Raw genomic sequence first — 24,711 nt, forward strand, 5'->3', positions numbered from 1 at the left:
ACTGCGATCAGACACCCTGCTGAGAATCGTACGTCGTAGCAGATCGTTTGGAACTTTCTTTCGTCGCTTGATCACCCGCTGACATCGCTGGATCGTTGTGTGTGACAGCGATCCAGCGATGTCTTCGCTTGTAACCAGGGTAAACATCGGGTAACTAAGCGCAGGGCCGCGCTTAGTAACCCGATGTTTACCCTGGTTACAAGCGTAAACGTAAAAAAACAAACCGTACATACTCACCCGTCGGTGTCCTTCAGGTCCCTTGCCGTCTGCTTCCTGCTCTGAGTGCCGGCCGGAAAGTGAGAGCAGATCACAGCGGTGCTGGTCACGAATCGTGCCGTCGCAGCGATGAAAATTTCAATGTGTGACGGTACCCTAAGAATGGTATTTAAGAGGGGAAAATGCAAGATTCTACATCTGGGCAAGAAAAAAGAAAATTACATCTACAGAATGGGAGGAATAAAACTGAGCAACAATACGTGTGAAAAAGACTTGGGTATACTAATAGATCACAGTCTGCAGTCAACAAAGTGATGCAGCAGCAAAAAGGCAAACACAGTTCTAGGATGTATTAAGAGAAGCACAGAGTCTAGATCAGGGGTCTCAAACTTGGCTGGGTATATGGGCCGCATATGGAAAAAATTTGAATTTGGGGGCCGTATTCTTTAAAGGACAAAGTGACATTTTTCGTGATACCATTTTTTTTTTTATACACCTTTTGAACATTTGTGACTTTTTTATTTTTTTTAGAGCTTGCGTCATTATCATTATGGATGTGGTGATAACAAATGTGCACTCATATTGTAGTTATGTCCCCATATTGTAGTTATGTCTCCATATCCAGGTCCCTATATTGTAGATATGTCCCCATCCAGGTCCTCATATTGTAATTATGTCCCCATATTGTAGTTATGCCCCCATCCAGGTTCCCATATTGTAACCCATATTGTAACTATGTCCCCACCCAGGTCCTCATGTTGTAGTTATGTCCCCATAATGTAGTTATGGCCCCATCCAAGTCCCCATATTGTAGATATGTCCCCATATCTAGGTCCCCAAATTGTAGTCATGTTCCCATCCAGGTCCTCTTATTGTAGTTATGTCCCTAGATTTTAGAGGAGGAAAATAGAAGAAAAAGTGAAGCATAAAATGTTGTCAATTCTGTACTAATATCCCCCATCCTGGTGTATATATATGTCCCAGGTATGGACTGGGGATGAAATTCAGCCCTGGCAATTGAAATCTCACAGGCCCATCCATGTTGTCCCCGTCCCCATGAACCGGATGGGATATATTGCTAATAATACCCTGGATGGAGGAAAGGAAGATTTACTATAAGACCAATATTACTAATGATACTTATGGCATGCTGGGGTAAGTGACGGAGTCAGCGACTTTGTGCTCCGTCAAAACTCTTAACAGTGTGGGTGTCTTGAGAACACGGATTCTGTTAACAATGTAGCAGTTATGGCAGCCCACAACCAAACAGGCCCTTCTGGCATTTGCCAGAATTACCAGATGGCCAGTCCGGCCCTGATATGTCCTCAATCCAGGTATACATGGCCCCTCATCCCTATCCTGGTGTGCATGGCCCCCTTATCCCTATCCTGGTATGAATGGATGGCCTCCTCATCCCTATCTTAGTATGCATGGCCCCCTTATCCCTATCCTGGTATGAATGGATGGTCCCATCATCCCTATCCTGGTGTGCATGGCCCCCTCATTCCTATCCTGGTATGCATGGCCCCCATCAGAAAAACATTAAAAAAAAAGCCATAAACCATTCTATATACCTTCCCTGTGCTCCCTCGCAGCATCTTGTTCTGATGCCCGCAGCTGATTTATGCTTGTAAGCAGCTTATGGCAGTGACGTAATGCACTGCTTACAAGCAGAGGACAGCTGCCAGAATACTCACTGCTCTCCATGCCGGTACTATAGGAGTGGAGAGCAGTGAAAATTCATTGATCTTTAATAGAGGGTACAGTAGCTGGCTTCCTGCTGGCGGGCAATCACAAGTGCCTGCTACTTAAGGGAATTAATATTTGCTGCTCTCCACTCCCATAGGTGTGGAGAGTCATGAATATTAACTTCTCTTTAGCAGCAGGTGAAGGGGTTAGCCGCGACAGCCTGCTCCTGCCTCCTGTGACCCGCAGCTCCGCTGCTGCTGCTCCCCCTCCTCCCCACCACAACATGGAAAAATCATTTCAATTGAATGTGCATCTAAGGACACACATTCAGCTGAAATAAAATGCTGCCTTTGGTGGCCCCCTGAACCAGGCAGGGATGCTAAGGGATCTACAGGGCCTGAGGGCTGCATTAAGCATCTTCAGGGGCCGCATGTTTGATATCCCTGGTCTAGATCATATGAAGTAATTATCCCCCTCTACTTCTCCTTGGTCAGACCTCATCTGGAATACCGTGTCCAGTTCTGGGCACCATGTTTTAAAGAGACATCGAAAAACTGGAGCATGTTCAGAGAATTTCTACCAGGATGGTGAGCGAACTGCAAAGCCATCCCTATGATGAACAGTTAAAAGATCTGGGAATGTTTAGCTTGCAAAAAAGAAGGCTAAGAGGAGACTTAATAGCTGTCTATAAATATCTAAAGGGATCTCACAGTGTAGAGGGATCACATTTATTCTCATTTGCATACGGAAACACAAGAATGGAATGATACTGAAAAGGCGAAGTTACAGATTAGATATTAGGAAAAACTTTTTGACAGTGAGAGTGATCAGTGAGTGGAACAGGCTGCCACAAGAGATGGTGAGTTCTCCTTCAATGAAAGTCTTCAGAGGCTGGACAGACATCTGTCCGAGATGGTTTACTAAATGCTACATTGAGCAGGGGCTTGGACGCGATGACCATGAAGGTCCCATCCAACTCGAACATTCTATGATTCTATGAAACCCCTTCTATTGCTACTACTTCAGAGATAATTGGTGCAGTGAAAGAAGCTCTAATTGTATATCTTGTCAATTATCTATGAGCAAGTTAAAAGGATTTTCCAGTCATAACATATCGATGACCTATCATCTTTGGATAGGAAATTAATCTCAGATCAGTGGAAGTCTGACACCTGGGACCCTTACCAATCAGTGGCTGTCAGACGTAAACACTTTGAAGAGTGTTACACTGTGCAGCTCCATTCAATATGTAGCACCCGCTGCTATGTATTGCAGAACAGCTCCTATTTAAAAGAACCGGAGCTGTTCTGTAATACTCATCAGTAGCTTTTAGCAGTGCAGTATTGTTCAAGTTGTCTTCCATCCAGCAGAGCCTAGAGCAAATAACAGTTGATCAGTCGGGGCGCCTGGTGTCAAACCAATCTGATAGTTCAGACTGTTGTGCAGGGACAACCCCTTATAGTTTGCCATTGCTGCTGTAAGAGTGACTGCTCTTGTTTCTGCAAGCTCAGGGGGAAACCCTAAAGAGGGACCATGAAATCCTCGTAAAAAATCAGTGGTGCAGAGATTCATCCAAACTTTCCAACATCACTTAAATTGTTAATCTCTTTACTTTTCCTAAAGACTAGAGAACCGCTGAAAAAGGAAGATGGTGACCAGTGAGTATGCTAAAGCACTCATTACAACACACAAATTATTACTACCAAAGGAAAAAAAAATCACTGGAGTGGTTCTTTAATGAGAACAGCACAGCAGTAAGAAGACCAGAGCTTTTAAAAAGTACATTTCAATGTAAAAACAGTTGTTTAATTGAAGGCAAACTACATTATAGCTTGTCCTCTCTCCAGGCTATTTTACAACATAGATTGATATATTTGCTGGCCTAAGTTTTGAGCCATTTCGTAAAATTGTTGCTCAGCTCATTATCTAATGTTAAGACGACATGAGTTTCACTACCAAAGTTACAAGTCTATTGAGTTCACACTCCGAACTATACCTCACTTCTTGTGGGATTAGCACTAAGGTAAGAAGCGCTAAAATAAAGTGCTATACATGGACATGCAAGTCTCAGGAGAGACTTCATCAGCTATACTGAATATTAGTATACTATAGTGATGTTCAAAAACTTATACAGGTTAGGACAGGTCGTCATGAAAATCAGCAATCATACAAAAAATTACTGTCAATTAAAGAAAAATGAAGGAGTGTCACGTATTTTATAATCTCTTAATTAGATGTTAGCAGTTAACTATATCACTGACACAGCTGTGACCAACAGTGGTCCATCTATGGATAAAAAGAGCATTTAGTATAAAATACCTTTTTCACTTAGCGTACGGCACAATGTATATGTGGATCAGTGAAGGATCAATCTGACCTAATGACCCCCAATGTCCTAAGTACACTGCCACACTGATCTTTAGATTTATTCTGTCACCCTAAAGACAAAGATATTTGTAGATAATATATTTCACAGAAGAGTTCATAAAATCTTCAACAATCAAAACAAGTTAGAGTCCTCATGTCATACCTGTTACAGCAGCTGATGATTCTAGAAGGGTCAACAGCAAAAAAGCCAGGATAGACAAGAAAGCTGGCATTTGGCTGGTCCTACTCCTTGGAGCCATCCTAGACATAAGCCACCAAGACAAAGCAGGTAGGAAGAATGGAGGCAGGAAAAGAGAAAACACCAAGAAATAGACCTACATACAGGATGCAAGAAAATCCTTCTGTGGTACAACTTCAGACACTACTCCTAACTAACACATCCAGAAGTTGTCTCAGCCTTTCCCCTTTTCATCTGTCGTTCCTTTGCAATCCCTCTTCTGTCCTAGGATGTGCTGCATCCATAAGCAGAGGGAGGGTGCCCTCTAGTGCATATCTCAGCCTAGCACACTTGGCATAAAAAACTAAGGTATTAGGGGGGGAAATCAGCACAGAAGGTAAAAAAAAACATACAACAATATTGAAGAGTCAACTGAAAGGAAAATACCATAACCCAGTAGTAGGATCGCCGCTCGACCGCCTCTCTAATCTGTACGTTTTCTCCTTTCACCTATTTTAAGCCCTTTTGGGTACAATGCTGCCACTTTGCTGCTGCCCTGGGCTTTATTGATAAACTCCGGTGGTGACTTCAGCTTTGCAGCCAATTAACAGAGAAGAGGGCCTTTTATTTAGAGCTAATTATGCTGATCTTTACTAGGGGGTGTGTGGCTCCAAGATTGTCTGGGTGAGTCTTTAGGCTTCTCCACATTATTCCATGTAAGCAATATCCTTTTGGTAAAGACCAGAAACATTTGCACTAGATAAAAAAGGTACAGATCTCTGGAACAACAGATTAAAAAAAAAAAAAAAAAAAAAAGAAGAACAAGGAAAACTCGGGAGGCAGTGGGAATAAAATAGAATTGGCCACTTTTAACTTGGTGAATGGTCCACTTTAGCTATATGCAGATACAATTAAAGGGAACCTGTCACCTGAATTTGGCGGGACCAGTTTTGGGTCATATGGGCGGGGTTTTCGGGTGTTTGAGTCACCCTTTCCTTACCCGCTGGCTGCATGCTGGCCGCAATATTGGATTGAAGTTCATTCTCTGTCCTCCGGAGTACACGCCAGCGAGTGACATCATATACAATGGTGGACCCTTAAACATCCTGTGGGGACCCTTGTAAAGTGTGGGGGCCATTATACAGTTTGGGAGCTAATATAGGGGCAATTATAGTTTGGGGGCAAATGCGGAGGTCATTGTACAGTTTGGGTGCTAAAGTGTGGCCATTACACAGTTTGGGGGCGTATGCAATGGACATTATAGAGTTTGGGGCTATTATGGGGGCTTTTACAGTTTAGGGGCTAATGGGAGGGCCATTATATAATTTGGGAGCTAATGTGGGGGTATTATACAGTTTGGGGGCTAATGCGGGGCTCATTATACAGTTTGGAGGCCTACAATGGGGAAATCATAAAGTATGGGAATTACTGTAGGGGACAGTCATGCAGTTTGGAGGCTCAATGCATTAGAGATACATCTGTGGGGGACCTCATAAAGTGTGGGAGCCATTATATAAAATAGTTTTTGGACTATAACTGCGAGGAGGAAATGTGGAGAAAATGGGGAGTGCGTATTATAATCCGGATGTAATCTGGTTCACAGCTCTGGCTGTGGATTTGGAGATGGGGGGAGCAGCAGTGGTGGAGCAGCGGGTGACAGGAGGCAGGAGGCTGCTGCTGTGTCTAACTGTTGTGCTCACTGCTAAAGGGAGATGAATATTCATTGCATTCCATGTCCATGGGAGTGGAAAGCAGTGAATATTAATTTCTCTTTGTTAGCCGCAGCAGCCGGCTTCCTGCAGTGGCCGGGCTTTCGCGTGTCCCCCCTACTTACGAGAATGAATATTTACTGCTTGCCACTTCCATAGGCATGGAATGCAGTGATTATTCATTCCCTTTAGTAGTGGGGCCAAGCAAAAGCCCAGCCGCTGCGGCTAACAGCGTGTCCACCATTAAAGAGCAATGAATACTGCTCTCCACGCACATAGTTCCGGCTTGGGGAGCACTGAGTATTCTGGCAGCTGTCCTCGGCTTGTAAGCAGCACATAATGTCACTGTCATGCGCTACTTACAAGCATAAAGAAGCTGCTGGCATGGGAACAGGAAGCTGCGAGGGAGCGCAGAAAGGTAAGTAGGATGGTTTATGTTTTTTTTATGAATTTTCTGATGAGGGCCATACATACCAGGATGGGAATGGGGGCCAATTATACCAGGATAATGATGGGGCCATGCATACCAGGATGGAGATGGGGGCCCTGCATACCAGGATAGGGTTGAGGGGGACCATGCCTTACAAGATAGGGATGAGGAGGCCATGCATACCAGAATAGGGATAACGGGGCCATGCATGCCAGGATAGGGAAGAGGAGGCCATGCATACCAGGATAGGGAAGAGGCCATGCATACCAGGATAGGAAAGAGGATCCATACATACCAAGATAGGGTTGAGGAGGCCATGCATACTAAGATAGGGATGAGGGGGACCATTCCCACCAGGATAAGGATGAGGGGGACCATGCCTACTATGGGGCATAGTGTGGGGGCCATTATACAGTGTGGGAGCTAATGCGGGGCCATTATGCAGTTTGAGTGCTAGTGTGGGCACTACTGTGGATTCCATTATACAGTTCGGTGCCATTATACGGTGTCAGTTCTACTGTAGGGGCCATTATACAGTGTAAGGGCTTCTGTATGGGTCATTATACTGTGCAATAAAGCAGGGGGAGTAGTGGGGACATCATACTATGCATAGTGTAGCTGTGGGGGTATCATACTGTGTATAGTGGAACTATGGGCTAATCATCCTGTTTATAGGGAAGCTGTGGGCACATCATATTGTATATAGTGGAGCTGTGGGGAAATACTACTCTGTGGGAGCTTTGGGCCCACCATACTGTGCATAGAGGAGCTGTAAATTGGGGGACTCAATGGACATTATATAATGTTATGTGGGCACTTAGGAAGCATTATTGTAAGGCTAGGGTCACATTGCGTTAGGGCAATCCGTTTAGCGCTAAGCGCTAGCGGATTGCGCTAACGCAATGTCTTTTTCGGGGTCGTGTTAAACGTCCCCGCTAGCGCAGATCCTCGATCTGCGAGAGCGGGGAACGGACCTCAGGCGCGCCGCGGATGCTGCAAGCAGCGTCCGAGGCGCGCTACAAAAGACCGGCACATCGCTAGCGCGTGCCGAAAATGACACGCGCTAGCAATGCGCTTTAACATTGCGGGCAATGGGAGCGCTAACGGACGCGTTGCACGGCGTTAATTTCCCCGTGCAACGCTGTCAGTTAGCGCTCAGCCATAAACGCAGTGTGACCCTAGCCTAATAAGAGTATTGTGGACACTGTTTTCAAGGGCATTTGCACAGGGCAATATTATATTTTAGGGGGCAATTTTACCATCTAGAGGACACCAAGGAGGCATTATTACTATGTAATCGGCACAGTGGTGAGCATTATTATGTGTGGCACTGGGATGAGGCCTGCTTTTGTGCAACACAGAAGGTGCAGTAATAGAGACACATACAGCATTGGCTCAGTATTCGGGCATCAGCAGGATGAGGAGTTTTGCGGTTGGGGATAAATGGGGACAGTGCTGGGAATGTGAGGAGTCAAATGTGTTTTTGTTGTAATCTCTGAAGATGTGTCATGGCTGTAAGAAGTAGTCGTGTTGGTCTGAGCCAGATGGAAAAGGGGGGAAAAGTGAACGACTCCATCAGAAAGAACGTCAGCTGTAAGATTACTACTGTATATATAACTATATTCTAATCACTTGTATGTTCTGCATGACTGCCATCTACCACTAAATGTCACCAGACGATGGTAGTATCAGTGGTGCCACCATAGTTATGATCAGTGTTACCGGTTAGTGGCCCACTCAGAAGTTTCACCCTTACCTCTGAGCTGAACCCATAGCTGCGCCTCTGTTTGTAGCGCTGCTGTCCTGGGGTCAAATCCCACGAAGGACATTTGAAAGCAGTGTTTGCGTTGGTTTCCTGAGGGTACTCTGGTTTCCTCACATACTCCAAAGACATACTGGCAGGGAAGTTAGATTGTGAAAAGAGATGAGTGAACTTGTTCGGAAAACGTTTGCCAATCTCAAATTGGGCACAAATGTTGCATATTCAGATTTCTGTTTGGATTCCCCAGCATTTTCCTCAAAATCGAAAAAATTCGGTCAAAGTTTGGTAAATGATCGAGTTTCCAGTAATACTTTCGTTAGGATTTTGGCTGGGATAGTAGTGCTGTTCGATGAGTGGTGGGGAATCGTTTGATGACAGGAGGGAATGGGGAGAGGTCAGAGTAGCGGTGGACTGTTATTCATTTTTTTTTTAATTAACTTAATATGCGGAGATTCCAGCAGCCAATCAGGGCGCAAAAGCAATCCACAATGTCAAAATACTAGGGCTTTTGTCATTGGCTGCAAAATTCACATACCCCTCTCCATATAAAAAGCGCACGTTGTTTTTGCTTCATTTTGTCAGTGTAACAGCGCAAAGAGGCTGCTCCTGCTGCAAGTAGTCAGATAGTTATTAGCTAGGCAGTTTATTATCAACTAGTTCAGCGACATGGGATCTTGTGTCAAATCGACCTTCCACCATCTAAATAATTTGTGCTAATAGTGTGGTGCAGCTAGGAGAGTCCACATTTGAGAATCAAAATCATGTGTGCTAATAGTGTGGTGCACCCACGAGTCCACATTTGTCAATGTAAATTGTTTGTGCTAATAGTGTGGTCCAGACACCAGGCCACATTTCAGAATGAATCAGCCACTGGCTGCATGATCATAGTGGGTGAAATAAGTATTGAGCACATTACCAATTTTCAAAGTAAAAAAAAAAAATAAATTTCTAACATCACAGACATCACAGTCCATATCACTTCGTAATATACGGCATTGAATCAGGGTCCCTAAACAAGCCGTAATTCTTTGTCCTGTTACCGTGGGCGACCGCCCGCAAAACAGTTCATTAACTTCCACGGAACACAACAAGCACCAATGGCAGATACTTGTCTGCCCTTACTATAACACCATTGTCTGGAGTTACCTTACAGGAGGCTCCTGCTCCACACGCTGACTCCTCATCAGTCCTGGCTTCTAGGGAAGCTGCCTTACTGGGATCACTGTCTCATCCGATGCCTTGGGTCCATAGCTTCCCTGCCGTCACAGACTCTGCGACTACATGGTCTCACCCTGTGCTATTCAGGAATCCAGTCCACCCTCAGGATCTTCCAACATAGCGACCATCCAGGTCCACAGTCTCTCCATGTGCTATTCAGAAATCTGGTCCACTCACAGGACCTTCCAACACAGAGACCTTCCAAGTACATGGCCTCACCATGTGCTCTTCAGGAAGTCCGTCCACTCGTAGGACCTTCCAATACCCAGGCCTGACCTCATACAGGACCTTACAACCTTGAACATGTGACCCAAACCAAAGTCACATTATGTAGCTGAAACCACCCCCATAGGTGGGAGGTGTGTGTGGCTAGCCAGTCCTGCCCAGCTCTCTGGCTAACCCTGTAAGCCCCCCTAGTATAAACAAGACAAGGCTCGTGGAACTACAGGTCCCAGAGCAACATTTCAGGCTCATTCCAATGTTTTCGTCTTAGCCATTCTTGGGTGTTTTTAGCTGTGTGTTTTGGCTCATTATACTCTTGCAAGACCCATGACCTGCGACTGACACCAAGCTTTCTGACACTGGGCAGCACATTTCTCTCTAGAATACCTTGATAGTCTTGAGATTTCATTGTACCCTGCACAGATTCTAGATACCCAGTGCCAGATGCAGCAAAGCAGCCTCAGAACATAGAGCATCCTCCATGTTTCACAGTAGAGACAGTGTTCTTTTCTTGATATGCTTAATTTTTCCGTCTGTGAACATAGAGCTGATGTGCCTTGTTCCATTTTTGTCTCACCTGTGCATAGGACATTCTCCCTGAAGCTTTGTGGCTTGTCAACATGTAGTTTGACAAATTCCAGTCTGGCTTTTCTATGATTTTTCTTTCAACAATGGTGTCCTCCTTGGTCGTCTCCCATGAAGTCCACTTTGGCTTATACAACAACGGATGGTGCGATCTGACACTGATGCTCCTTGAGCTTGAAGTTCACCTTGAATCTGTTTGGAAGTTTTTCTGGGCTCTTTCGTTACCATACGTATTATCCGTCTTGATTTGTCCTCAATTTTCCACCGGCTGCCATGTCCAGGGAGGTTGGCTACAGTCCCATGGATCTTAAGTGTCTGAATAATATGTGCAACTGTAGTCACAGGAATATCAAGCTGTTTGGAGATAGTCTTATAACTTTTACCTTTAACATGTTTGTCTATAATTTTCTTTCTAATTTCCTGAGACAACTCTTTCCTTTGCTTCCTCTAGTCCATGATGAGTGTGATACACACCATGTCACCAAACAGCACAGTGAGTATCTGTAGCCCTATACACAGGTCCACTCACTGATTACAAGATTGTAGCCACCTGTGATGCTAGATAGTGGACACACTTTGATTTAACATGTCCCTTTTGTCACATTCTTTTTAGGGGTACCATTATTTCTGTCCAGGCCTATGTCATGAGTTTTTTTTCTTTTTTAAATTGTCGAAGCATGGTTGAAAAGTAATATCTGACTTTCATCTGTTCATTTCATAGATCTTTTATTATTACTATTGTCAGATTCAAGTTATTTTTGTGACCATTGTGGGTTTTTCTGTCATTAAACGAGGGGTACCAATAATTTTGACCATATGTATACATATACATAATTTAATTTTATTAAGTTTTTCAAAATCGTATTACAGAAAAGAAAAGAATCGAAATCCTTCAATACAAGAACATATTTCTTAAGATAGAAATTGCATCCATTTTTGCTAACAAATTTGTCATCAATATTAAGTAGGCACAATGTAATAAGTTTACATCTCTATATATATAGCTTAGACACAAACACCAACCCTACAAGACACAGACGGGGAAGTGAGTGGGAGGAAGTAAAACCTATACTTATATGATCTGTAGCAGCTAATTTTCACTGCCTTTATTAGTAGTCTTTCAGAACCTAGTATGTGTCCCAAGCAGTTCAAACTGCATTGAAACTATCAATAGTACAGTATTATTCAACGTGGCAGTGAGATATTCCATACCTCAAATATCTTGTTTTTACGGCTGTAGTTCAGTGTTCAATGGGGGATGAATCAACTTCCACTTATGACCTAATTGAAATGGTGACATATTGAGTAAATAAAATTTTGGACCCAAGGGGATCCGATGGCTGGTGACATTACAAATCAAGGACTTGTCATATTCCCAGAAGATTAGAATATTTCGGCATTACCAAAACAAATGGGGAAGGTCACCTTCTCCAGTCCCACATCTCCAACAACTAGGGATGACAAGGTGAGCTTATGCGGAAAGGAAGGAGTGTGATACCAGAACATAAGTAGTTTATACTGGTTTTCCTTGTAGGTGTAACACGTAGAAGTTTTGACTGCGTTTTTCCAGATCTCCTGCCAAATACAGGGTGGAAGAGGTTCTCCTAAAAAACCTTCCCATTTACTCATAGAAGAGTATATGGGGTGTTCATCTGGATAAGGATTAATTAATATCTGGTAAACTAAATAGCCAAAATAAGGCCCTTGGTTGAAACAGCTGCTCTATGCAATCTTTCAAAATGTGTGTAGTAAGAGACTTTAAGGTGGAGTAAAGAGAATGCATATAGTGTCTGATCTGCAAGTATCTGTAGTAAGAGTTAGCCGGTAGATTATACCTGGTGTATAACGTGTAAAAGGGTTCTAGAGTGCATATCCACTATATCTGCAAAGTGGAAAATTGTGCTGGTATAATGTTTTATAATTAGAGGAAAATTGAACCCCTAGATATGCTAGGGAGGTGTCTTTCCATCTGTAATTATAGTTTCCCTTTAATGGATTTAAATCTGAGACATTTAGAGGAGGCGCTTCTGTTTTGTTATTGTTAACTTTGTAGCCTGATAGCCAGAAGGGCATGCAGATTAGGGAGCGTGATACGCGTATGTAGTTGTGTTAGGCTACTTTCACACTTGCATCGGTACGGGTCCGTCGCTAAGCGTCGGCACGCCGTACCGACACGTTGTGAAAATTATGCACGACGTGGGCAGCGGATGCAGTTTTTCAATGCGTCCGCTGCCCATTCTAAAGTTCGGGGAGGAGGGGGCAGAGTTCGGGCCGCGCATGCGCGGTAGAAAATGGCAGACGCGATGTACGAAAAAACGTTCCCATGAATGTTTTTAAGTGCCGACGGTCCGCCAAATACTGACGCATCCAGTACACAACAGGCGTGACGTACGGCGATACATCGCGATCTATCGGCAATACAAGTCAATGGGCAAAAACGCATCCTGCAGGCACATTTGCATGATCCGTTTTTTTGCCCAAAACGACGGATTTGCCACGGATTTAAAAAAAGCTAGTGTGAAAGAGGCCTAAGGGCCCCTTCACACTGGTCGATTCTGCTACGATTACGACGCATTTGCGTCATATTCGACATCGCAGTACGAGCTCGTAGCCAGCGGTCACACTCTACGATGTTAACGCTTTTTCTGACGTAGTTGCGATGTGAACGTCACGCGTCGCAATCGTACGCTACCCTTCACACCGCCATAGTCCTACGACTCCGAGCGTGACGTATTACCAGCATGGGCGTGCTAAAACGTCACGCCCAATCAGGAGACAGGTATGCGGAAGCCCAACCCACGTAGTCGCATTACGAGCTCGTATGACCGCCGTCACATACTACGATTTCGACCGCCACAGCGAGACATTTACGACGAAAGAAAGTTCTGCTCTTTCTTTCACATCGTACGATGCTGGGCTGCGTCGCAAATCGTAACGCCATGTCACACTTTGCAACCTCGGAACGAGGACGGATAAACGTCACAAATCGAACGCTCGTTCAGACTTTGATTGCACAGTGTGAAGGGGCCCTTAGTGTCAGCAGAACATCCTCTGCAAATAGAGATAATTTGAATTCCCTGTCCCTTACTACTAATCCATGAATGTTTGGGTCAAGGCGAATGGCAGCTGCCAAAGGTTCAATACATAAAACAAATAATAGGGGGAACAGGGGTCACCCCTGCTAGGTACCATTATGAATTTAAAGAAGACGAGAATGTGTGTGGGAGTTTAACAGATGCCGCAGGTTATGATTACAAACTCTGTATGGCCATGATAAACGGCCCCGAGAGTCCAAATTGGTTCAGAGATTCAAACATAAATGACTTTTTTGGCATCTAGGCTGAGTAGCAGTGCTCATCCCTCCGTCCCGTTTAAAACCTCAGTGAGGTCTGTTACCTTCTGTGCATTATCCACCCATCCCCACACCTACACAGTATAAACCCCACTTGGTCCTTATGGATAAGCTGAGGAAGCCAAAAAGACAATTGCAATGCCAATATTTTAGTTACGATTTTGAAATCCACATTAAGTAAAGCAATAAGCGTATAATTAGCACAATCTAGTGGGTCCTTGCCTGGTTTTCGAATGAGAGTAATATACGAGTATAATATCTTAGATGGTATTGCCGAACCTGTGAGAAAATCAGAAGTTCCTGATGAAACAGGAGAGGATCTGCAAGGAAGAATGGCAGAGGATCCCCAAATCCAGGTGTGAAAAACTTGTTGCATCATTCCCAAGAAGACGCATGGCTGTACTAGCTCAAAAGGGGGCTTTAACTCAATACTGAGCAAAGGGTCTGAATACTTATGACCATGGGATATTTCAGTTTTTCTTTTTTAATAAATTTGCAAAAATTTCTAGATGTATGTTTTTTTTCAGTCAAGATGGGGTGCAGAGTGTACATTAATGAGAAAAACTTTTTTGAATTTACCAAAAGGCTGTAATGAAACAGAGTGAAAAATTTAAGGGGGTCAGAATACTTTCCGTACACACTATGTTAGCATCTGCTATTGATCTTAAAGTGTTTGAATATTTCCAAAGAAGTAAATTCTCATATGTGCCGCGGGGGAGGGGGGAGTAAATTTTCTGTAGGATGGTTAATACGCCAGAGATCATATAAAGCAAATTTGCGTAACATTTTCCGAGAGTTAGCTGACATTCTACATTGGGGTCCACTTGGCAATGATCCACAAATATACAATCTATTGTGTCTGAGGGAATAATTTTTAAGTCTCCTCCAATTATTCTGGCTGGTGAAGAGAGGTGGGAAACTCTTAGGAGCACTTCAGGAATGGAATCTGTGAGACACTTGGTACATATACATTGCATAATATAATTGGTATGTCTCTGTAACTGTGTTCTAGTATAACAGATCATGCCTGGGGATCCTTAATTACTGATGAAATCTGGATAGGACATGACCCCGAGATCAGCACTGCTACCCCTGCCCTTTTCCTGGTCTGAGAGGCCAAATATATTTTGGGGTATAGATGCTTGGCAAAATTGCAGATCCCCTTAAAATTTAAGTGGGTTTCCTGTACAAACACAATGTTTGCATGGTGTGCGCATTATCCGTTAAGGACCATATGTCTCTTAATGTTGGAGTTAAGACCCTTAACATTCAGTGTTAAAATTTTACCCATTGTCCTGGTGTAGTAGTGTGAAGTATATGAAGCTTTACCTACATGTTGAGCTTTGAGCCGAAGATTATTTGGGTCCTCTTTTGGATTCAGGAGATAGTAGAACAGTGAAAGAGTATCATTTTTAACCTACTGATTAAGACACAATAGGGAATGGGGGGAGACAAAGACCCAACAAACATTAAAGAAAGAATATGTATACATCAATGATTTTACCATTAGAGAGGAAGAGGAGGAGAGCAGAACTTAGTCAGCTGTCAAACTCCCCCTCCTCTGGTATGGGTTAAATCAAAATTATTAGAAAATCAGTGGTGTAGAGATAGTAGATCTCTACACTCTCAAGGGAGGAACCAGGGAAAGACACTCTCGTGAGGAGTCACTCAAGGGAGGAACCAGGGAAAGACACTCTCGTGAGGAGACACTCAAGGGAGGAACCAGGGAAAGTCAAACTCTTGTGAAGGAGTAGTGGCACTAGGCACTGTGCAACAGCAGCTAACAGAGCATTAAAGAAAAGCTATTCCCAGCTCATATCCAGATATGTAACAAGCAAATACAATGATATATGAGAGAAAATAGGCAAACATGAACATTAAACACCCTGGAAGAAACAGAAACATTTCTATTTTCACATGCACCGAGTTCAGGCCGCTAAGCGGGTGTGATCGACAATATTGAAGTCATTCAACACCTGTTTCCCGGCCTCTTCACTCCGGCTGAGGAAGAATGATGGTTACAGATGGTGTGGTGCCACCACACTATATAAGGCCCCGTTCACACATCAGTTTTTTGCCGTCAAGCACAATCCGGCAAGTTTTGAAAAAAACGGATCCAGCAAAAGTTGGAATCCAGCGACGGATTCGGTTTTGTTTTTTTTTGTTTGTTTTTTTTTAAACTAAGCATGCATTTTCCATTCTGGGGTCGGTCTCTCTCTCTCTCTCTCTCTCTCTCTTCCCCAGAATCCAGTTAGTCAGATCCGGCTAAAAACCAGATGCTTTGCATCCGTTTTTTTTTTGTTTTTTTTTTCAAAATTCGCCGGATTGCGCCTGACAGCAAAAACCTGATGTGTGAAAGTAGCCTTAGGCTGCCATTTTATGTATTGTGTATGCTTGATAAAGACCATAACTGGTCGAAACGTCGCATCATGGCAGAATAAAATTGACTACATTTTTTCATCACCTGGATTGGATGCTGTTCTTTTTATATGTTGATAGATAGGACCAGCATTATACTGTATTGAGGCCTATGTAGTAAATATAGTATAATGCACTAGTATAATGCAGCCCCCTGATAGAGTAGAATATAGTCCCCTCAGAGAATAATGCAGCCACGCAGAGTATAAAGCAGCCACACACAGTATAGTGCAGCCTCCCCCCACACACAGTATAATGCAGCCACAAACACACACACACAAATACTTATCTCGCCTTCTCATTCCCCTACTGCTCCGGCTTCTGCAGAGCATCTCAGCTATCCTGCTGGCACACGCCGAGTCATAGGGGGAGTGATGGGAGAGGGGGCATCATCTGATGCTCTCTCCTCCATCACTGTTTTCAACTATATCGTCATCTACGATAAATGGAATGTGTGATATGGAGGGAGGGGGGCACCAGGCCTCTCTTACTCATGGGCCCCATAGTGGCCACGTGGTGTGCCACTATAAGCACATGGACATTCAGGGGACCTAGACAGCTGCCTGGTCTGCCTACCCCTAACGTCAGCCTTGATTAGTTCATACAAAGCCTTTGTTGGTGATGACAACTTCAATACGCCTCCTGTATAGAGAAACTAGTCACAAGCATTGCTCAGGTGTGATTTTGGACCATTCTTCCACAAATACACTCTACAAATCCTAAAGGTTCTGTGGGTTCCTTCCATGAGCTCTGAGCTTTAGTTTCTACCATAAATTTTCTATTAGATTCAGGTCAGGTGATTGGCTAGGCTACACCAGCAGCTGTATACTCTCTGAAACCAATTGAGAGTGTCCTTGGCTGTGTGTTTTGAATCCTTTTCTTTCTGAAATGTCCACCCTCATTTCATCGTTATCTCAGCATATGGCAGCAGATTTTTCTCAAGAATGTCTCAGTACATGTATCAATTCATCTTTCCTTCTATTATATGAAGCGTGCCAGTGCCATATGCAGAAAATACTCAAGCTACTTACCAGGTAGCGGTGTTTTTCAGGAGTCCATGACAGCACTAACGAGAGAGGGGATCCGCCCTTCAGGGACAGGAAACCTACAGAGATAAAAGGGCGGCACCTCTCTCCCGCATCAGTTGGATTACAGAGCATGAGAGGACCTCCATTGACTAGTAACACATAAATATCTAACACAATTCACCTTGTGACTAAAATTTTTAGAAAATTTATATATATATAAAAATATACTTATTGTGGTGAAAGCCATACCAGTAGAAAAAAGGGAGGGAATATAGGAGTGCTGTCATGGACTCCTGAAAAACACCGCTACCTGGTAAGTAGCTTGAGTATTTATTCAGTCGTCATGACAGCACTAACGAGAGAATTACAGAGAAAGAGTATTAGGGAGGGACTACTGCTTCCAGCACCCTTCTACCAAATGTGAGATCGCTGGAGCCACCAAGATCTAATCTATAATAATTAAAGAAAGTAGATGGAGATGACCATGTGGCCGCCTTACATATGTCCTCAATTGACACCTCCGATCTCTCCGCCCAGGAAGTTGCCATGGCCCGAGTGGAATGAGCCCTTACGCCTTCCGGGACTTCTAGGCCACCTGCTGAATAAGCCAGAGAAATTGCCTCCCTAATCCATCTACCTAAGGTGTTTTTGGAAACTCTAAACCCTTTCTTGACTCCCTGATAGGATATAAACAAGGAATTATCTTTTTTCCAGGGATCTGTTAAAGAAATATATTTAAGAAGGCATCTTTTGACATCCAATGTATGGAGTTTGAGTTCCTTTGGGTTTTTAGGATTAGGACAAAAAGTGGGGAGATTTATCTCCTGGAGTCTGTGGAACTTAGACGCTACCTTCGGAAGATAGAGGGGATCAGTTCTTAATACTACTCTATCTTCTCTAATCTGCATATATGGAGTCAGTCTAGAGAGGGCCTGTAAATCACTAACTCTCCTAGCCGACGTAAGAGCAATCAAAAGAGCTGTTTTTAAGGACAGGACCTTTATAGATGCAGATTCTAAAGGCTCAAAGGGGGGTTCCGTTAACGCTGAGAGGACCAGGTTTAAGTCCCATGGGGCTAGTCTTTTCTTAACGATGGGTCTTGATCTAGCTGCTGCTTTAATAAAACGAGCAATCCAATAATTTTTAGCTAACGCACAATTATACAATGCACCTAAGGCTGACACCTGGACCCTAAGGGTGCTTGTGGCTAGCCCCATCTCTAGACCTTTTTGTAGGAACTCCAAGATTTTAGGAATATTAGCTTTCTGACCCATCACTGATCCTGAAACCGACATGAATTTTCTCCAGATTCTAACAAATGTTTGTCGTGGAATTTTTTCTGCTCTTTAATAGAGTGTTAATGAGCCCGTCTGAGAATCCCTTTTTCTTTAGTAATGACCCTTCAAATCCCACGCCGTCAGGTGTAAATTGGCCACTCATGGATGGAGAATTGGACCCTGTGAAAGGAGGTCTGGGAGCTCTGGGAGAATCCACGGTTGAGAAATGGACATTTTCCTCAGCCAAGGAAACCACGGCCTCTTGGGCCAGAACGGCGCTATCAGAATTACATGAGCTTTGTCCTCCTGAATTTTTCTCAGAACAATCGGAATCAAGTTCAACGAGGGAAAGGCGTAGGCTATTTTGAAGTGCCAAGGAATGAAGAGGGCATCCACCGCCTCCGGATTGTCTCTGGGATTTAGGGAACAAAACCGACGACATTTTTTGTTTTCTTTGTTGGTGAAGAGGTCTATCTGTGGGTACCCCCAATGATGGGTGATCTGATCGAAGATGACCTGATTGAGCACCCAATCTCCTTGCCCGAGCTTCCTGCGACTTAGAAAGTCGGCTACGACGTTTATATGCAGTGAAGTGAGTGACCGTAGATGATTTTCGGCTATCTGTAAGATACGACCCGATACCTCCATTAAAGATCTCGACCGGGTTCCCCCTTGGTGGTTAATGTAAGCTACCGTTACCTGATTGTCTGAGAATAGCCTGACGTGATGGCCCTGTAAGGATATAAGGAAATGGCTCAGAGCTCGCTCTACGGCTAATAATTCTTTAAGGTTAGATGACATATCCTGTTCAGAGTGTGACCAGACCCCCTGGACCCACAATTCGCCCATATGCGCCCCCCATCCCGTGGGACTAGCATCTGTAGTTATTACTCGCGATATGTGGTTTATCCAGGGAACCCCATTACGTAGGTTTGGAGTGTGTAACCACCAACGTAAGGACTGAATAGTGGAATTGGACAAGGAAAAAGAACTATCCAAGTGACCCCCCAACAGACGAGTGTTGTGCAAAACCTCCCACTGTAGGACTCTAGTGTGGTAGTGGGCCCAAAGTACTGCCGGGATACAAGACGTGAGTGAGCCTAATAGTGACATTGCTCCCCTCAATGTTATTAACGGATTATCAATCACTAAGTATCTGTCGTTGGATTTTTTCTAACTTAACGACAGGTAAACGGCATTCCTGTAACCTTGAGTCCAATATGAGACCCAGGAATTCTTGAACCTGTAGAGGCTGCAACCGTGATTTTTTAAAATTAATTATCCACCCCAACCTTTGCAAGGCTGCAATTACTTTGTGTAGTTGGGACGTGCAGTGTGATTCAGAATTTCCTATTATTAATAGGTCATCCAGATATGGAACTATGAGAATATCTTGCTCATGGAGATGTGCCATAACCTCTACCATTATCTTCGTGAACACCCGCGGGGCCACTGCAACACCAAAGGGAAGTGCTCTGTACTGCAAGTGTTTGACTGATTCCCCTAAAAGGACTGCAACTCTTAAATAACGCTGGTGGTCTGCGTTTAATGGGGACATGGTAATATGCGTCTTTAAGATCTAAGACGACCATAAAACACTTGTCAAATAACAACTTTATTGCGGTTTTGACCGACTCCATTTTAAATGACGGGATGCACAAAAAACTATTTAGGCCCTTAAGGTTTATGATTGTGCGAAAGGTATTATCCGGCTTTTTAATCAAAAAGAGGGGAGAATAGAATCCTTTACCCCTTTGTACTTCAGGAACCTCCACCAAAACGCCTTTCTGTTGGAGATCCTGGACCTCGGTCTCTAACGCCAATTGTTCTGCGGGAGAAGAACGTATCGGTGTTATAAGAAATCTGTCCTTAGGCATGATCTGAAAGTCAAATTTTAGCCCAACTTCAACAATATTTAGGACCCACGGGCTATTGGAGATATTGCGCCACTCCGGATAGAAGGCCAGAAGCTTGCCTCCTACCCGGTCCGCCAGTCATTGTGGCTTCCTGTTGTCTTGAAAGGAATTAAACATATAGCCTCTACCTTTCTTTTTATTGGCATCATATCTGGGTTTATCTCTATTTGATCTTGTTCGGTCAAACCACCTCCTATTAGTGCCACGTCTGTAAGTGGGTCTACCAAGGTAGGGAAAACGTTTCTTACTGTCCCCCGCTTTTTCTAATAATTCGTCTAACACTGGACCAAATAAGTGCGCCCCTTCGCACGGAATGTTGCATAACTTAGATCTGGCCTGCATGTCCCCTTGCCAACATTTCAGCCAGATTGCTCTACGGGCTGAATTAGAAAGAGCAGCCGACCTGGCTGCCAGCTTGACTGAGTCCGCTGAAGCATCAGCCAGATACGCCGCAGCGCCCTGAATCATAGAGAGGGAGGATAACATCTCGCCTCTCGGGGTTTTGTTTTTTAGCTGATCCTCCAGGCTATCCAACCACACCATCATGGAGCGTGCAGTGCAGGTGGCAGCAATTGATGGTCTAAGAGCCCCTGCTGAAGTTTCCCAGGCTCCCTTGAGAAACACATCTGCCCTCCTGTCCAGTGGGTCTTTTAAAGTTCCCAGATCCTCAAACGGTAGAGAGGATTTTTTGGAAGCCTTGGCTACCGCTGCATCGAGCTTCGGGGCTTTATCCCCTGTTGCCGATGCGGACTCTTCGAATGGATACTTCCGTGTCATGGATCCCAATGGCTGGGGATCGCACTGGACAAGCAAAATAACATAAATAACGGACGAGCTCTAGGGTGATGGAACCTGGGCTGACCGCTGCCCTACTCCTGACAAACACAACTAGAAATAGCCAGGGAGCGTGCCTACGTTGATTCTAGACGCCACGCGCCAGCCTAAGAGCTAACTAGCACTGCAGAGGAAATAAAGACCTAGCTTGCCTCCAGAGGAATGAACCCCAAAAGGTATAGTTGCCCCCCACATGTATTGACGGTGAAATGAGGAAGGCACGCTCATAGAGATGAAAATAGATTTAGCAAAATGAGGCCCGCTATAACTAGAAAGCAGAATGATACAAAAGGGGTCTGAGCGGTCAGCAAAAAACCCTAATCAAAAACCATCCTGAGATTACAAGAACCCATGTGCCAACTCATGGCACATGGGGAGAACCTCAGCCCACTAGAGCTACCAGCTAGCATAGAGTCATAATTAGCAAGCTGGACAAAAAACCAAACAACTGAAAAACAGAACTTAGCTTATCCTGAGAGATCTGGGAGCAGGTAGTCAGGAACCAAACTGAGCACATCTGAGTACATTGATAGCCGGCAAGGGAATGACAGGAAAGCCAGGTTAAATAGGAAACACCCAGCCTCTGATGGACAGGTGGAAACCAGAGACCGCAACCCACCAAAGTCACCCAGTACCAGCCGTAACCACCAGAGGGAGCCCAAAAACAGAATCCACAACAGTACCCCCCCCCCCTTAAGGAGGGGTCACCGAACCCTCACGAGAACCCCCAGGGCGATCAGGATGAGCTCTATGGAAGGCGCGGACCAAATCAGTCGCATGAACATCAGAGGCGACCACCCAGGAATTATCCTCCTGACCATAACCCTTCCACTTAACCAAATACTGGAGTTTACGTCTGGAAACACGAGAATCCAAGATCTTCTCAACAACATACTCCAATTCTCCCTCCACCAGCACCGGAGCAGGAGGCTCAACCGAAGGAACAACGGGCACCTCATACCTCCGCAATAACGACCGATGGAACACATTATGAATAGCAAACGATGCTGGGAGATCCAAACGAAAAGACACAGGGTTAAGAATCTCCAAGATCTTATAAGGACCGATGAACCGAGGCTTGAACTTAGGAGAAGAGACCTTCATAGGGACAAAACGAGAAGACAACCACACCAAGTCCCCAACAAGAAGTCGGGGACCCACGCGGCGACGGCGATTAGCAAACTGCTGAGTCTTCTCCTGAGACAACTTCAAATTGTCCACCACCTGATTCCAAATCTGATGTAGCCTGTCCACCACCACGTCCACTCCAGGACAATCCGAAGGCTCCACCTGACCAGAGAAAAACGAGGATGAAACCCCGAATTACAAAAGAAAGGAGAGACCAAAGTAGCAGAACTAGCCCGATTATTAAGGGCAAATTCGGCCAGTGGCAAAAAGGCAACCCAGTCATCTTGATCAGCAGAAACAAAACACCTTAAATAAGTTTCCAAGGTCTGATTAGTTCGCTCCGTCTGGCCATTCGTCTGAGGATGGAATGCAGACGAGAAAGACAAATCAATGCCCATCTTAGCACAAAACGTCCGCCAAAATCTAGACACAAACTGGGATCCCCTGTCAGAAACGATATTCTCCGGAATCCCATGCAAACGAACCACGTTCTGAAAAAATAAAGGGACCAACTCAGAAGAGGAAGGCAACTTAGGCAAGGGTACCAAATGAACCATCTTAGAAAAGCGGTCACACACAACCCAGATAACGGACATTTTCTGTGAGACAGGGAGATCTGAAATAAAATCCATGGAAATGTGCGTCCAAGGCCTCTTCGGGATAGGCAAGGATAACAACAACCCACTGGCCCGAGAACAGCAAGGCTTAGCCCGAGCACACACTTCACAAGACTGCACAAAGGTGCGCACATCCCTTGACAAGGAAGGCCACCAAAAAGACCTGGCCACCAAGTCTCTAGTACCAAATATTCCAGGATGACCAGCCAACACAGAAGAATGGACCTCGGAGATGACTCTACTGGTCCAATCATCCGGAACAAACAGTCTTTCTGGTGGACAACGATCAGGTTTATCCGCCTGAAACTCCTGCAATGCACGTCGCAAGTCTGGGGAGACGGCGGACAATATTACCCCATCCCTAAGGATACCAGTAGGCCCAGAGTCTCCAGGAGAGTCAGGCACAAAACTCCTGGAAAGAGCATCTGCCTTCACATTCTTTGAACCTGGCAGGTATGAAACCACAAAATTGAAACGAGAAAAAAACAACGACCAACGAGCCTGTCTAGGATTCAGACGCCTGGCAGACTCAAGGTAAATCAGATTTTTGTGATCAGTCAAGACCACCACACGATGTCTAGCACCCTCAAGCCAATGACGCCACTCCTCAAATGCCCACTTCATGGCCAAAAGCTCCCGATTACCCACATCATAATTGCGCTCGGCGGGCGAGAATTTTCTAGAAAAGAACGCACATGGCTTCATCACCGAGCCATTGGAACTTCTCTGTGACAAAACCGCCCCCGCTCCAGTCTCGGAAGCATCAACCTCAACCTGAAAAGGAAGTGAAACATCTGGTTGACATAACACAGGAGCAGAAGAAAACCGGCGCTTAAGTTCCTGAAAGGCCTCCACAGCCGTAGGAGACCAATTAGCAACATCAGCACCCTTTTTAGTCAAATCAGTCAAAGGTTTAACAACACTGGAAAAATTAGTAATGAACAGACGATAAAAATTAGCAAAACCCAAGAACTTCTGAAGACTCTTAACAGATGTAGGTTGTGTCCAGTCACAAATCGCCTGAACCTTGACGGGATCCATCTCAATAGTAGAAGGAGAAAAAATGTACCCCAAAAAAGAAATTTTCTGGACTCCGAAGAGACATTTTGAGCCCTTCACAAACAGAGAATTGGCCCGCAGAACCTGAAACACCTTCCTGACCTGTAGAACATGAGACTCCCAGTCATCAGAAAACACCAAAATATCATCCAAATACACAATCATAAACTTATCCAGATATTCACGGAAAATATTGTGCATAAAGGACTGAAAGACTGAAGGAGCATTAGAAAGTCCAAAAGGCATTACCAAATACTCAAAATGGCCCTCAGGCGTATTAAATGCGGTTTTCCACTCATCACCCTGTTTTATCCGCACAAGATTATACGCACCGCGAAGATCTATCTTAGTGAACCACCTAGCCCCCTTAATGCGAGCAAACAAATCAGTCAATAATGGCAATGGATACTGATATTTGACTGTAATCTTATTCAGAAGGCGATAATCTATACAAGGCCTCAGGGAACCATCTTTTTTTGCCACGAAAAAAAAACCTGCTCCCAGAGGGGACGAAGATGGACGAATATGTCCCTTTTCCAAGGACTCCTTAATATAATTCCGCATAGCAGTATGCTCTGGCACTGACAGATTAAATAAACGACCCTTAGGGAACTTACTGCCAGGAATTAATTCTATAGCACAGTCACAATCCCTATGAGGAGGGAGCGAATTGAGCTTAGGCTCCTCAAAAACATCCCGATAGACA

The 24,711-nt window shown here is 44.5% G+C and overlaps 1 protein-coding gene across 1 annotated transcript in view; it reads right to left on the reverse strand.

Annotated features, from left to right (window-relative positions):
- FNDC1 (fibronectin type III domain containing 1) overlaps positions 1-4,696 on the reverse strand; it is a 344,034-nt gene extending 339,338 nt beyond the window's left edge. The window contains exon 1 of the mRNA XM_077283151.1: positions 4,436-4,696. Within this exon, the coding sequence (XP_077139266.1) occupies positions 4,436-4,541 (106 nt within the window). The 5' untranslated portion in view covers positions 4,542-4,696. The remainder of the gene's footprint in view (positions 1-4,435) is intronic.
- Positions 4,697-24,711: the final 20,015 nt, after the last annotated feature.

Source organism: Ranitomeya variabilis, chromosome 2 (genome assembly GCF_051348905.1).
Source record: "Ranitomeya variabilis isolate aRanVar5 chromosome 2, aRanVar5.hap1, whole genome shotgun sequence".
NCBI classification, from domain to species: Eukaryota; Metazoa; Chordata; class Amphibia; order Anura; family Dendrobatidae; genus Ranitomeya; species Ranitomeya variabilis.